Source organism: Lethenteron reissneri, chromosome 21 (genome assembly GCF_015708825.2).
Source record: "Lethenteron reissneri isolate LAM-NWPU_2019-01 chromosome 21, ASM1570882v1, whole genome shotgun sequence".
In the NCBI taxonomy this organism is placed as follows: Eukaryota; Metazoa; Chordata; class Hyperoartia; order Petromyzontiformes; family Petromyzontidae; genus Lethenteron; species Lethenteron reissneri.
Genome location: NC_083799.1, coordinates 1,143,191 through 1,159,742, shown reverse-complemented (window position 1 = coordinate 1,159,742; position 16,552 = coordinate 1,143,191). Strand labels below are relative to the sequence as shown.

The following is a 16,552-nucleotide window of genomic DNA, read 5'->3' as shown; positions in this document are numbered from 1 at the left end:
GTATTGGCCTCTACTTTAGGATAAGGGAAGATGCATGCCTCTCCTATGGACGACTATCTTTACAAGAAAGACACATGCTGTGTTGGCACTCACACAGTATGATAGGCCAAAGGCAATTAATTACGACTACTGTGATTTGTACATACGATCTCTCGGCTGATGCACCATAACGCTGAATAATCATCTAAGGGTGACAGGTTGGGGGTGCAAAAGCTAAGTCCTGGAGAAATGGTTGGTCTAATGCAAATAACGCTAGAGGCCATTCAAGATATATTATGTTCTTTCAATGACAGGCATGGGTGTCTTTTGGTTCAAAACTGCAATGAGACCCCCTGACAGACTTGTGATTAATTTTATCTTCTCTAAAAATTACTCTAAAAAAATCAACTCTCTGAGGCCCTATGCGGCAAAATGATCAAAACCTCAAATTTAACAGTTTCAGGTGCTAACTTGTAGCCCTGGCCCAGTAAGCTCTCAATATATTCTCCATAATGGGATGATCCAGCCTCATTGATCTCTTAAGTCATAGATGTTTTGTAATCTCATCCATGGAGAAAGAATTCCAGGGTTGGGCATACATTCAGTCTCGGGCACAATTCTAAAAACACCGAAAATTGATTTCATGCTCAGGGGTCCTCAAGTAAAATGTTCATGGAGCACTATTGTTCAAACAATGCCTCCCTCAGCCTAAACATCTGGTACCAAAGAACATATTCTTCTTTGCATTTCTAACACAAGGCCTATGATGGTAACCTGAAAGAGGGCTATCTTCAACTGGAGCAGCATCTCTGAGGAAGATGTGTCTGTCACTTCTGTATGAGCAATGAGATTTACCAGTGCATCAGTCTCACAAATACAATTTTGGGCCTACTTTCAACAATGCTTCCTGTACGATGGCCAGAAACGACTTCTAGTTTTGCTAGCCTGTGATGGGAAACATTGTTTGAGAATATTAACCTGGTTGCAAAGTCCAGGACATGGACCATTCTAGGTGTGGGTCCATCTCGTTGAGACATCTAAGACAAGAAAATCCTGGCCGGTGTTGCACTGGGCTCTCCAATGTATGGCCATCAAAAAAACTTATTTTGGTCTGCTTTCACCATCGTGAACACCTGCAGAAGTAATAAAACACGAAAGGACACCCAATCAAGCTGGTAATAGCACTTGGCACTCAGAGGTACAATAAATAACTCTGCCCTTTTATAATTGCAATGTCAGATCTATATATATATAAGCCCAGAAAAATCAGCTTTTCCATGACAATAAAATTAGGCTATATTTTTTTTACCACAAAAAATGTGCGTGGAAAAAGCATTTCAGGAAGTCAATGGGGGATACTTGTGTATGGATAAAATCCCAGATTAAAACAAGGATCTGTTATATGGGATAGTTTTTCATGGTGTGTTTTCATAAATATCTTGAAATTCACAGCTTTCTGACTCTCCCTCTCAGAGATACTTGCTACAAATGCCACCTCCGTTTGCAACCCACAAATGCAACACAAAGGATTGCTATTTGGAATGGCAAGGCCACCTATCAGTCTTGGAGATTAGGGAAGGTGATAGAATCACTACTAAAAAATGCAATTTTCCGATGACCAGAAAACTTTGAAAAGTCAAACCTTCGAGGACGCTTCAAATAAATGTCCTCCAAGAAGCCAAGCCAATTGCTTTTTTGTACATTTTATCGCTGTGACAGTGCCTAGCAATAGCGCGTTTGCGGCTTAGAGGTTTGTGGTTAAAACCAGCGGCCACCCTGGTTATTACAATTGGTGTATTTACCATAAATATCTATGCTGTCTGCTTCACAGTGGACGTTATTTGCTAGAAAGAGTAGATGATTGTGTGCTGCCTGTCAGGGGTCAAATTTGAAAAATGACCCGCAAATTACTCAATTGAAATACAGAGCAAACATCACCTCCTACTGCAAAAACTGGGCAGGACCCTCGTGCAAAAAGTGTCATGAAACTTAGGACAATTATCTTGGGTGAAAAGAAGTGTAAAAGACACACTGGTACTTCGAGCTAGAAATCTGACAGAGAATGAACACAATGAATGTACTGGAGCTCGGTGGTTAATGCTATTCATCTTCACAAGACCACAGCGTAAGTATCATATATTTTGGGATTTCTTCGTGTCTGGATTTTCCGAGGCACTTGCACTAGAGTGGGTGCACCAAAGGTCAGCTAGCTCGTGAAAGGATATAACCAGGGGCCAAAAGGTTTTGGACTGAAAGATACCCATCTGAACAATGCCTGAATTGCTGCAAGAACAGACTGCAGGGAAGCTGGAAGACATGATTGATTGATGCTATTATGGCCTCTTTATTCGTTTTATTTTTTTATGTTACCAATAACAGGTGAATTTAGTTTGTCACCTGTGGTTTCTGATGACTTTCTGAGACCCCCTGATAGGATGCCCAGGATCTCATCACTGGACAGGACCTCGGAGAGGGCTGCCAGGGGGTCCTCAGCTGCTCTGGGCACTGGAGAGCACACAACCAAGCACTCGGCAAGAGCAAGGGACAACAGGACTCTGCCAGCACACGTGAAATTCCACACACCGCTCTCCGTTTCTCAAACTCTCCTCAACAATGCACTCAAAAACTAAGTTTGCATATTTAAAAAAAAAATGCTCTCCAAGCATTCCACATCGATGCTAAGCTTAACTAATCTTTATGCGATTCCAGCATTTCGTCCTCTCTCAGCTCTGCAGTGTCTGCATTATCAACCTATGTTTTTATTTATGCACAGCTGAAGTGCTTTCGACATGTTGCTGCATCTCTATAATTCTCTAAATTATATCACCAATAAATTGCCTAGAAAATCTTCATCATGGACTTTCAAAGCTTTGTACCTATGCACTACTGTCTTTGAGAACAACAACCTCCTCTCCAGAAAACATGGCTTTAAATCTTACAAACACGTCACAACAATCTCTGAACGGTTAAAACACATATTTGCTAATACTATGCCATAGGGATGGCCTTTCATTCAATGTCCACATATTTTACAGTTATAGGTTTTAATTCTTGGATTAATCTTCTCTTTGGCATATAGAGTAAGCATCCTTTCAAAATCCTCCTTAAACTCTGGTTGTTACTGTATATTATACTTGTAGATCATACGTTAATGTATTTACATTACTTACCTTACCAGAATCCCACAGCCTTCACACCACATAAGCAAAGCAACTGTTGGGAATGTCGAGTCATATTTGCAATGCTCCCAGCTAATATCAAGCATGAAATAACAATATGCACGCATGACCCCCTGTATTGGTAATTTTTCACATTCTTGGCCAAACAAAAAGTTAATTAAAGTATGGACAATAGACCACTGAACAACTTCTATGCGAGTTGATCATTTCTTGCACGTCCAGAGGCCTGGACCGCATTTGCGTATTGCGAAGGCAGCGTGTTTTGGCTCACCCTGCGCCTTGCCCTGGTCCGTGGCCGTGCCTGCACTGATGGGAGCTGACGTGGGGCAGGGTTCCCGGAGACACTCGGCTTGCACAGGAGTTCCATCGTCCGTGGGCCCTGCCTCGTCTCTGGCCACCACCTCAGGGGTCTCCGACTGCGCAGGGGGTGTGGGTTTCTGCTGAGCGCCCTCGCTTGGCTGTGCCGACTCCTCGTCGGAGAAGAGATCAAGGCTGGAGCACTTCTCTTTGCTTGTGTCTAGGAGCCCCTTCCCAAAGAAGGCCTCCTGTGGCAGGAGCCAGAGAAAAGGTAGCAAATGTCAGTATGGTGGTCCATAAAGTTCCAATACACAATCAAAACATCAAATAGTAACAGTGTATACAACCCTATATATTCAAAATTGCCTGTCTCCCAAACACACACACAAAGGGAAATGTAATATACAGGATATGGATTTCACCATCATAGACAAAGTATGCAATGAAATGCTATAAAACGACCAGTTCTGTCATGTACCCTGAAAATATACAAGAATATCAAATACATCACTTATAAAAAGTAAGAAAACTCACTCCCACCTTCAATATGCAAGCTGTGAACATGTTCTGTGCAACGTGTACTATTTAATACGACCAAACACTGCACTTACGTAGCTGTGAACAACACAGAGCATTGTAACCAATGCATCAGAAATGTTTCTGTCCATTCTAATTTTCCACTCTTTATGCCTGTCCACATGCATTGCATTGCTTTGATAAGCATGCAGCCACTTGCCACTAGCTAGTAGCATCTGTTAAGCATACAAATGTTTTGCCAAATGCACGCATGCACACAAATGCACAACTCCTTCAAATGCATGCCAAGTGTTAAAAAATACTGATTTCCAGTCCATTCTAGGATGAATGGTTTTTAGATTATTTTAAATTTATATTCGCTTTATTATTGCTAAGTTTTGGTTCGGAGATTTAATCTTTTTCAATGGAATGTTAGTTGGAGCAAATAAAATCAACAAGGCAGCAAGCTTGTCCATTATGGGCGAGATTAACTTCCAATTTCTATATTTTAAGGAACATATTTAAAGTGATTTTAACTAAGCATTGGGAATTTGATAATTTTCTAATATGAGCAAGCAAAACGTTCACACTAAACCTAATTTCCGATACATACATATCATACATCTGCAAAGGACCACCTTGTGATTCAGGCTGAAGAACAACATGTGTGATCGCTACTGATATATTAATCCTCTCTCATTACAAAGATGTACATGTACATTGTAAAAACGAAACCGTAAAACTAAAATAAATTAACTTTATCGGTACTGAGGCTCCCACAAGTTCATGCGGGAGGGTGTGGCACAGTTTGGCACCAGCTATCATAGAGTGCGGTTGTGCCGCAATAGTTATCTGGGGCGAGTACAGTGTCTTTAAAAACAGCGCTATGTCTCTAAATAAAATTAATGCTCAGCCGATCGCGCGTTCTGAGATGCAGAGGTGAATGGGATCCACGCAGCAACTTGCAGATGTATCGGAACGGGAAAGGGTTAACAACACTTTAAGAACCTGCTGTGAATACCAATGCTGGCATTGTTGGTGATGGATTAGATGCCACCCACCACCCTTCAGTGTGCATCCATCTCTATAGTGGCAGTGCTGGAGATGTGTGTGGCCATGAACCTGCAGATACGTGGGAAAAGCATCCTCCAGGGCACTCTTTTTCTTCCTCCAGCGCCTCTGCTTCTGCTTCTCAATTGGCTCCGGAGTTGCCGTTATCTCATCCATGGGCGTCTCGGGGAGATGTTCACTGGTCACTGAAAAAACAGAGGGACCATCTATAAACAGAACTTTCAGTAAGCTGGGAATACGAGTATTCATGATAACGCCTTCGGAGGAGGGGGGGAGAACGTAAAGACGTCATCTTACCGTCATCAGACCTCCCGATGTCGGACGCTACGGGGCTGGTCAGCGAGTCAGATCGTGCTCCCCCTGTGCCCCGGCGGGACATGCCTCTTCCCCGCATGGCGCCCCCACGCCCACGGTGCCGCACCATGAAGCCCCCGATCCCTGCAAGCCACCCAAACAGAAAAATTCCCTTCAAGAAACTATCGTATGGAGGTTTGATGAGACATTAATACACAGGTATCTTACCTATAAATGTCATTTTTTGTCTGTGTGTCCGTGTGCGAGGCATTTAACTCACAAACTGCTGGGTTTACGTTTAAACAAACTACACACTTCTCATTGCGTTCAAAATGCAACAAAAAAACACCCCAATGTGTGCAGTTCCGTATATAGAGTCAGTAGATACGACTACTATAGTTCGTAGATACTACTACTGTAGTGCGGGCGGGGGGGATGGTGGGGAGGGGTAGCGGCCCAGCCCCAGCCGGCCAAGACGCCACCTCGGCCGGCTGGACAAGCTAGACGAGGCCGGGGGCTCTGCACGGGACTAGGCCGCACCACGGAATTCTATTAAGTTAATAGTTAACTATTATAGAGTCGATAGATACTATTATAGAGTCGGTATATACTATAGAGTAGATAGATACCACTGTAGAGTAGGTAGATACTAGTGTAGAGTCGGGAGATACGAATGCAGCGTCGGTAGATGCTACTGTAGTCAGTAGATACTGCTAGTCAGCAGATACTACTATAGTCAGTATAATACTATAGAGTAAATAGATACTACTATAGATTCAGTAGATAGTACTGTAGAGTCAGTAGTTACTACTACAGTCTGTAGATCCTACTACAGTCTGTAGATACGACTATAGAGTCGGTATATAATACAGTCTGTTGATACCACTATAGTCAGTATATTCTGCTGCAAAGTCAGTAGATACTGCTATAGAGTCAGCAGATACTGCTGTAGTGACATAGTAGGGACATATGACGTCCCTACCGTGTCGGCTCAGTATGGGGGCTGTAGGTGGGTGTCACGGGGGTCGTGTCAGGCCGTGGCACTCCGCATGAACCCAACAGGACACGTGATCGGATAAAGGGGGGCCAGGGGCCCCAGGGGGAAACTTGGGGGTCACGTGGTTGGGGGCCCGGACTTTCCCGAAAGATCGAGAAGGGGGGCGTGGCCTGGGGCGGAGCCAGCCAAGCGGGGTGTGACAGAGTTATAACAATAGTCAGCCATGGCAGAAGTATTGGTTCTGTCATGTTTCAGATCTGCCTTGTGTTCGCGAACATGGTCCGAGACATGTCGTTTCGTTTCCGCAATGTAACTGCTACCGCAGGTACAACTCAGTTTGTAGACTCCAGGGTATTGCATGTCAGGAATGGCCTCCTTCACAGATGGGATTAGATCACGGATTTTGTGTACTGTATTGAATCGGACCTGGATCATTAACAGAAAAAATGTCCACATCTGATTGGAACCTTGTAGATAACATGACTGCTTCTTCTGCCGCAACAATGTCCTCAAAATGCAAGGTTAACCTTGTTGCTAAATTCAACAACTCGTCAAAAAAGAAACCAGTGCCACACATTAGAAAGCTGGATGTTAACAAGACTTATCAATCAGAGTAACAGCACAATCTCCGATAGACTAAAATCAGTACTAGCTAGAGGGATGAATTTTGCTGTCACCCCCAAACACCCATTTGTAACATCAACAAAGACAAGCTCTCTGAACTCGCCAAATTGAAAAAGAGAAAGGACAGTCATCCTATCAGCCGACAAGGGCAATGCTACTGTCATCATGGATAAAACCACATACAACAACAAAATCCAGGACCTTCTTAATGATGGCAGTTACACCAAAATTAACAAGGATCCTACCAACCGCCTGGCTACAAAAACCAACAATATCATCAACAATTCGGCTTCTCTAATCCAACCATTCAAGTGGCTCCCCCTAAAACCCTCTGCTGCTAGACCACCCAGATTTTATGGTCTTCCAAAAATCCATAAAGAAGGTACTGCACTTCGGCCCATCGTTTCCACTATCAACGGACCTACCTAAAACTGGCCCGATTTCTGTCTGAGACCTTGCTTCCATTCATGGGCAAGACTACCTCAGCAGTACATAACTCAGCTGACTTGGTCTCTCTAATCAAGGGCATCTCACTGTCTCCAGATGATTTGCTTGTCAGCTTTTATGTAGTCTCTCTGTTCACCAAGGTTCCTGTACCTGACACCTGAGCAATAATTGAAGACTTGGTCCAAGATGGACTGAATCCTGATGTACCAACTTGGGTTAGGCACTGGCTTACCAACACTTACTTCACCTGGAATGGTACTTTCTCCAAACAAAATGAAGGTACCCCCCCCCCCATGGGTCCCCCCTTATCACAAGTGATAGCGAATATTTTCACGGAGAAATTTTAAACAGATGCCATCCAGACATCTACCCTACGTCCTTCCTTGTGGAAGAGATACGTAGATGACACTTTCGTCATTTGGCCACATGGCCTGCCAGCATTGAACCAATTTCTCAACCACATTAATTCCATACACCCATCCATAACATTCACCATGGAAGTGGAGAAGGATGGTAAGCTACCATTCCTGGATGTTCTGTTTGAGAAGAGGCCTGATGGCTCGTTGAGACACTGTCCACAGGAAAGCCACCCACACAGATTCCTATCTGAAACCTAATTCCCACCACCATCCGGCACAGAAGAATTCCCTCATCAAAACCCTACACCATAGGGCCCACTGCATCTCCGACCAACACCACCTAGCCAGTGAACTGGAACCCGTACACCAAGCGCTCAAGATGAATGGGTACTCGGACCGCATTATTCGACGTCATGTCATGAGCACCGTAAGGAGATAATAAAAGAACGAGGGCGCGTCCGGGAAAGGGGGAGGAGCCACCCAAGGGGATACTTAAGGGGGACCCCGTGACAAAAGCGAGGTCATTGTGGGAGCCCGGGATGTGTAGCGGCTGAAGAAGGTCTCCCCGCTCGTGACCGGACGGTGTTGCCTGAACCTCCGTCCGGGTTTGATGAATGGGGGAGCCGAAGAGATAGCCGAGGGTAGGGCTTGAAGAAGTCCGTGGGAGCCAGCCGGCTAGGGATACATGGGGTGCTGCTATCCTCGGTCGGGCGGTGTTGGCTGAACCCCCGTCCCAACTCGAGTGAGAGAGCCCAAGGGGATAGCCGAAGCTAGGAACAAGAGTAGAACCTGGGGTCCACATGAAGGACCGAGTGTAGCGGACACCTACCTCTGGTCTGAGTTGTTATCCTTGTTAATAAACCAGCATAAGCCCTTACAGAAGTTCCGTCTTCGCATCGTTCAACACTACACAACACTACTATAGAGTGAATAGATAATATAGATTTAGTAGATACTACTCTAGTCATTAAATACTACCGTAGAGTCAGTATTTACTACTATAGAGTTGGTTGATATTACTACAGTCAGTAGATACCACTACGGTCTGTAAATACTGCTACAGTCAGCAGATATGACTGAGCCAGCTGACTGTTACCGACTTCTTGATCTCTGAATTTTGACTCATTTGAATTGGTTGTTCTGGCCATTTACTAGGGGACTTTCACAGGAATTTGGGTCCCTGAATCCATTATTTACTTTTCATTAATTTTTCAGCTTTCAAACTTCGAAGCATGATCCTCTGGGTTCACTGAGGTGGCCTCACGGATTGTAACAATCCTGTTTGCCACAAAGGTCTTGAAACGAGTGGTTTCATCCTCTATGTACTTCAGCACTGGAGTGCCTATCCGTCCAAAAGGGATACTCTTCGAGCGGCACTTGAAGTTCTTGTCCGAGCATCTTGTCAACCTTTATTGCGACCACGGCTGCAGTCAGCTCCATTCTGGAGATTGTAATCCATGTTATAAGATTCTTCCAGCCTCAGATGTTGAGTTGTTTCCTCAGGGTTTCAGTACAAAACTCCCTAGATCTATGAATGCGTACATCTCCACACTTTGGATTTGATTTTCACTGGAATGGCGAGAATAAATTATCTGTCTCCAGCCCTGGTGTAGCCACAAGTTTCATGTTTAAGGGACACAATAGCACTTGAGGCTGTCTTCTCTTCAGTGTTGCCATCTTTATTCCTTTTCGAGGTGACACCGTTTTCTTTAATGACATGCAGCATGCTTGGATGCTTCAAGTTCCTCTTGACATGTCATTCTTTTCTTACACTCCTTGCTAAGGTGCTCTTGTTTAAGACATCCAAAGCAAAGTCCTCTTTTCTTCAGAAATTCAATTCTGTCTATCTGTGGCTGTTCGCAGATCTTAATGCAAGAATCCAGTGTGTGATTCTTCTCGCAGAACAAGCAGCGCTTCTGGAAGGCATTAGCAGGCTTATCTTGACTTTTTCTGAGGCGAGTCTTGTGCTCTCCCCTCTTCAGAAGGTATGACGCTTAAAGCAAAACTGCTTCCTTTAAGACCACTCTTCTGGTGGGTCTTTATGTCTGCAGTCTTATCTTTTCCCTTTCCTGCAATACCTCTTCTGGTATCCTGCATGTCTCCAAACAGCGGATCCATTGCAACTTTAGCTTGCTTGTCGACAAAGTCCACCAAGTCTGTAAACCTGGCTCTTCTTCCTTGTCGTTCTTGAACATTGAAGGCCTTCCCTCGCTAATTCTCTCTCATCTTATACGGAAGCTTTGAGATGACCACTCGCATGTTCGTGGGATTATCCATTTCATCCATGCACTCAATGTCTTCCATGATGTTCGATATCCAATCAACAACAATTCATACGTGTGCAACGCTTTTCCATCTTCATTTTTGATCTGAGGCCACTGCTAAGCTTTCTCCATATAGGCACTGGCTATCTTCAGCTCATCAAAGTAGCTTCCTGGCATCCTGGTAGCCTCTGGTTGGACTCAGTATGTTCACAACTTCGCACGAGATTTTGTGGTTCTGCCACTCGTGAATTGTTCCAGGTAATAAAACTTGTCTTGGCTACTCTCTGTCTTGCTGTCAATGGTGTGCTCGAAAGCTCTGATGAAGGACTTGTAGACAAGTGGGTCACCTTTAAACACAGGAATGTCTCTCTAAGGCAGCGGTCGGGAACCTATGGCTCGCGAGCCATATATGGCTCTTCCGGTGACGGCATATGGCTCCCAGACAATTTTGAGTTGAAAAAAATAATAAAAAAATAAAAATAAAATCAGTTTGGAACTGATTTTAAAATACTTGTGATATTGCTTAATAATACTGTGTCATTTTAAAGTAAACAGAAATTAGTTTTGAAGATAAAATTTCTCGGGTCACGGGTCCCGTGACCAGAAGTCGCATTAAAAGTAAGACATATTTAATTTATTATACGTTAAAAATACTATATGGCTCTCAATGAAATATATTTAGAAATATTTGGCTTTTATGGCTCTCCCAGTCAAAAAGGTTCCCGACCCCTACTCTAAGGTGAGACAAATCTTGCTGTTTTACAAGCATCTCTGTAATCTCATTCTGACGCTGCATCACTTGATAAAGATCTATTTCATTCCTTTCAGGTCTCTGGTGATGTTCACTTGGGTCTGATCTGTGGTATGCTGTACTTGTACCAGCCTCTCTACCTCTTGTAGGGGCTGATTTAGAGTCCTCGTATGCTCCTATAGCATGGGCCGGCTGAAATTTCAAATGCTCTGTCTCCGTACTCTTCATCCGGTCCTGAGGCTCTTCTGGATCTTGTCTTGGTCTTTAAATAATCATGCCTGCCATCCAAAGTGTCCACAATCTCCAAACACCGCTTAGCTTCTTCAAGCTTGATTTCTTCTAGATTTGAAGCTTTCGTGACTGCAAGGATTCACTCTTAGGTTTTTTCGGTAAAGTCACGTAGGAAAAATAAATAATAAAAGTAAAAATAGAAATAATAGAAATTAAATTATAAATCACAACGTTTCGGAGGCAACACAAGTCTCTGTCATCAGGTGGGACCGTCACAGCTAGATTTACTGTATCAAGTGAGGCAAAATTCCAAGAGACAAGCTCTTAAATACAAGTTAAGGGGGGAGGAGGGGGGAGGGGCTTATCTGAATGTGGTAGCCAATGAATGGAACGTGTTGGGGAGGGGGGTGGGCGGGGCTAAAAGAGAACAATAGGCGCAACACGTTGTTTTACCCGGTGTTGGCTGACAATCCAAATACAAAAAGGAGAGTACTGTTAAACGTTGGGGATGTCAACACTCGGTAAAGTAAAATAGTAATCATTGAAAAGATGTTATTAACCATGTAAAAAAGATTTAACTACACATATTTGGACCTATCTTATTTGACAGGTACTATTCTACTTTACAGTGTTGACATCCCCAATTTCTTCTTTAAAGATGCTGCCTTGGCTAACAGAGCTGCGTGTTCTGCTTCTTCTAGTACACGTGCCGAAATTGTGGAGCTTTTGGAGGAAACTATTGAGTCGTTTCCAGTTACGGAGTGATGTTTACTTGTGTTTTTGTTCCGTGGAACTGATACTAATGTTATGCTGTCACCTGGCTCAACATTATCTTCATCTTTCCTATCTTCACTTGTATCTTGAGATACTTCTGTGATCCAGCTTTCCATTGACTTTTCTGACTATATGGCCGTAGGCGCCCTGGCTAGGTACCTGCACCGCCGCTCTCCCGCCATTGCCGCGCTTTCCTGCTTGCCATGTTCTCACGCAGCTTCGTGCCTTTGCGCTGCCTTGTACTGTAGCTGATTTTGCAATGTCGTCCGCCATCTTGTTTTCTCAGCTTACAACGTATTACAAAAGGTTTCAAAAACTCGGCGTTTTTCAAAGAAATAACCTTTGCAGATCCGTTCCTAAAATATGCACTGTCTTGGCTTGGTAAAGTGAATACAGCTCACAGTTCTGTTTATGTAGCTAGCAGGCTTCGGTAGCTCATTAACGTTTGCTTGTCTTTCACTCTTGGTAACAATCTTCTCTCATACAAAGATAATGGTACCTTCTTCTTAGACGAGGACTTGTTGCTTTGTTAGCGAGACATGAAGAGCATTCTCACTTCTTTCTTGCAAGGCTTCCTTCTACATGAGTCGAGTCTTTGACTTAATGTAGGCGCAGCTTTCTTGTACCAAAAAATAAGCTACTCCTTAACCTGGTGGAGCAATAAGTCTTACGCGTGATTGACATGTCTTAAATAAAAAAAAATCTTTATTTCTTAGGTGCACAAAACGAACAATTTCCAAAGTTATATCTCGCCTTTTACTTTATCACGTTATCACACGGTCAAAGACTGTCCACTCGCTCCCTCTGGCTCTTCTCCTGGCTTCCCTTTTATACTGCCAGACCATAAGTGACGTCATGAATTCAACCAACGGAGCGTCTAACCAGGGGGGATTCTACACAGTTGGAATATTCCAAGTCAAGCATTCCCAATCTTCAACAAATGTATGGCAGATGTACTTCAAATGAACACACAGAAATAATACATTCACTTTCTGTCTGATGGCTGTTACAGATACTACTATCGTCAGTAGTGGATACTACTATAGAGTCAGCAGATACTACTGTAGAGTCTTATACTAATATAGAGTCACTAGATATTACTCACTCTATTGTATGTAGGGTGTGTAGATATATATGCCTATGTAGGGGTAAAAATATTTTTTGAGCGGGGGGTGCATCGACAATTTTCAGAAACCTTTTAGATCAACTATTTACCCCTCACTTTCTATTACTTTTTGGACTTCTGCAAGCCACATATAATTTTGTTCATGGGCAAATAGACAGACAAACGGCACGCCGGGCTTTCACATGAGCTTAGTATTTGTGTATGTACATGTTATGTTTTTAAAATAAGTTTTGAAATATATTTTTCCCTCGGGCAACGCCAGGTTACTTCCCGCTAGTCAACAATATTTTCATAAAATAATACACTTACGTTAATTAAGGAATATGCATTTCACGTTTTGAAATAGTTGAGAATTAGTTATTCACATCCAGCAGCATTATGACAACTATCCCAGCCAGTTTTACGTGATGCGAGTCGAGTGGGCAATTGTATTTGGTAGGTACGAGTGGAATGTGCCCTACCTGGCCGGTAGGGGTTGCGCTTGCGTTTCTTGATACTCTCCACCTCCTTACTGCACGGCACGGCGCTGTCCTCCTGTGTCTCCCGCTCGGGGCTGGTGAACGTTTCTGACTTGTTGTCGCACTCCATGGTCTCGGCCTCTGAGTAATGAATGCCATCATCACGTGTCCATCAAAACCCATAGGAGCACCGTTTGACCTGATTGTGATATCCTCCATAGAGCTCAAAGCTATGTCTTAACTGTGCTGCGTGACTATGCTTTTCTCTGAAGCGCAGATGAAATAACCTCAACGAATCAGAAACTAAACATCCTGCAGGTGCATATGGTTTATAGAATCAGTGACTGCACAGTAGCGTTGCACCAATTCAGCTGGAAGGTGAGATGTTCAAATCAAAGTCAGTGATCGAGTCAAGCCATCGTTTCTCTGTAATCAATAAAATTGGCATCCCTTTGTCGAAGGTAAACAGTGGCTGCCCTACAGACCGCTTATTTCTGTCTTTGGAATATGGCATTTCTACCATGGACTCGAGACTGCCAATGGACATAAGCACAAGTATGTATTTTAATATGAAGCTTACCCTTTAATTTGTATTCAAATGTATTACTGAGAAGACATCAATATTAATATAATTGAGTTGAATACAAAATTTAATAAGTCAATATTGTATCAGGCTAATTAGCTCAACTGATTTCCAATTATATAATATTTGGTTGCCAGGGACATGGATTATTTTAGGTCCCAATTGATCCTCCAATAACACATTCATATTTTAGTAAAATCTCAGACATTTTATGCACACTCTGGATCGTTCGGTAAAGTCACATAGGTAGAAAAATAAAACAAAATAAATATATCACGATGTTTCGATCCAGCGAGAGAGCTGTTACAACAAGAGGTTATTTATGTGGCGATGGGCAAGCAAGCGGGGTCTGAGCTGGGAAGGAATTCCATCCCCGGACGCAAGCACGTCAGTTGTGTTAATGGGGGAGATTAGGGAAAGAGAGATTACTGAGAGAGATTAGCATGAAATGAGCTTCCGTCGCCGCATAAGAGTATCACTTTATGCACAGCCTGTATTATTTGGAAACTCACTGAGTGTCGGAGGTATTTTTAATTATATGCCCGCTAAAGCAATCACACATAGCCACTTATGAATTAAAATACATTTTTTAAGGCCACAATGTTGTCCGAAATTAACATTTAAAATAAAATAAAAAATATTATTAAATTCACTCAGTAGACTAACGAAAGAAGCCAAATGCGGCAAGATCAGATATGACATCAATTCTCGCCCACAATGTAAACACAATGTGCTTCTGAAAATGCAACTTTAGCTACTTTGACTATCAATTTGAACAATCTTCTCATTAAAAATCCATCTGTCCTCATGTCAGCAGGCATCTCTGAATCTTTCATGCATGATATTTTATGGTTAATAACTTTTTTAATGTGTTTCACAGAATGTTTCCCGTAGTTTTCTTTCTTTATCTACACAGGGAGTGAAGTCTTTTATAAAAAAATATTACCTAATACAATTATGCAAAAATATGATTTGCGAACGACCCAGCAATGATACCATCATGTTTTGCAGGACATTCTTTATACCTTGATTTTCAGCAATGGGGGAAAGTTAGTAGTTCAATCTGTGACTATTCAAATATTTATTTAAAATAATAAACAATACTAAACCTATGGTTTTGTGTTATTCTCCAGGTACGCAAGTTTCTTCTTATTTACAAACATACTTAACAAGAGGATTCTCCTGAAAAATATCCCCAAGATTCACTCATTGAGGCTTTTCTGGGCAATAAATATGTTATTACATCATTATCAGCATTAATGGACATTGGGGGTGGTGGAGCAGTAACAGACATGAAGCCTTAGCGCTGCTAATGGAGAATCTGTGGTAAAGTATAGTGCATACTTGGGATGGTCTTCATAGAAATGACTCCCTGTGCAATGCTGATATCCCGTCTACTACAAAACATGGTTTTGTCACATACACAGCGTTTTGATCTTTACGTTACATATAAACTCGTGCTCCAGCATAACAAGCATGTCTTCAAGGATTAAAGGAATATAATTTTAATCGTTAAAGCCATATTTCATGTTTTAAGACGACACATCTCTCAACGTTTCCTGCACCTCCGATTATCATGGTTGGCTACATATGGTGCAAAATAAGTTCAACACACTTGTTTTTTAAACATACATGTTTTTTAAACATGTTGAAAAAAAGTGGTAGCATAATGTTCCGGAACCTGTGGTCCAAATGGTTTTCATTAACCAGTTTATTTTCTCTCACGTGAAAGGTATTCATGATTTCCTCTGTAAAAGTATCTCCATAAAAAGAAAAAGCAGGGGTCATTGCTGATCTCCAATGAGGGCACCAAGCTGTTAGTGGAAATTCCTCATTCGTATTTCGGATCCAGTCATGCCAGATGGCAAACGACTGCTGCCTTCACACAAAGTCGTACTCAATTATAAATGTCATTGCTACCAAATCCCTGCCACTCACCCTTGATGTCATCAGGCAGTGGCTCCTGCTCCAGAGGGTTGCTCTGGGGATGCAGCTCAATGGGGCTCTGCAGCTCCGTCACGAGGTCGGGCTGCCCAGGCAGCTTGAGGCGCAGCTTGGGCCGGCGCTGCTTGCGCGGCACGGGCGGCACAAGCAGGCTCTGCAGCTGCGTCAGTCCCGTCTCCGTCAGGTACACGCCGTCTCGCGAGTACACTTTGGGCGGCTCTAGAGGCAGAGCGAAAGGGGTCCGGACACACCGATGTAGCATTAGCATGTGAAAGTGAGTGTCAGTGATTCCCTGGTCAAACTAGCAAATTGGCAGCTCTTATCTCCAATACCAGCCCTCAGCCAATAGCAGAAAATCCATATTATTATGATAGGGGACAGTGTGTTGATAAAAGTGTTACTCATTTTATCGTCGGAAGAATGATGACTGATACGCTGAGCAGACCCCCCCCCCCCCCCCACTGGGATTTCAATTCCCAACCGCTGATCGTTACTCAATGTACATTATCTACAGTACCACTTGGCCAGATTCAAAATTGTACTCTTGACATATGAATGCAGCGGAGATGTGGTAATAAAAAATGTGATGCCCAACCATAATCCTGGGCTTTTGAGGCAGTGGTTTCACGAGCGTGTAAGGCTACATCTCAGCCCACAG

At 43.0% G+C, this 16,552-nt stretch overlaps 1 protein-coding gene across 1 annotated transcript in view; it reads right to left on the bottom strand.

Moving 5' to 3' along the window:
• The window catches only part of LOC133345001 (histone-lysine N-methyltransferase 2C-like), a 173,263-nt gene that overhangs the window by 46,815 nt on the left and 109,896 nt on the right, over positions 1–16,552 (bottom strand). Inside the window, 6 exon segments of the mRNA XM_061555338.1 lie at positions 2,377–2,484; positions 3,430–3,703; positions 5,094–5,227; positions 5,340–5,480; positions 13,371–13,508; positions 15,889–16,113. Of these exon segments, the coding sequence (XP_061411322.1) occupies positions 2,377–2,484; positions 3,430–3,703; positions 5,094–5,227; positions 5,340–5,480; positions 13,371–13,508; positions 15,889–16,113 (1,020 nt within the window).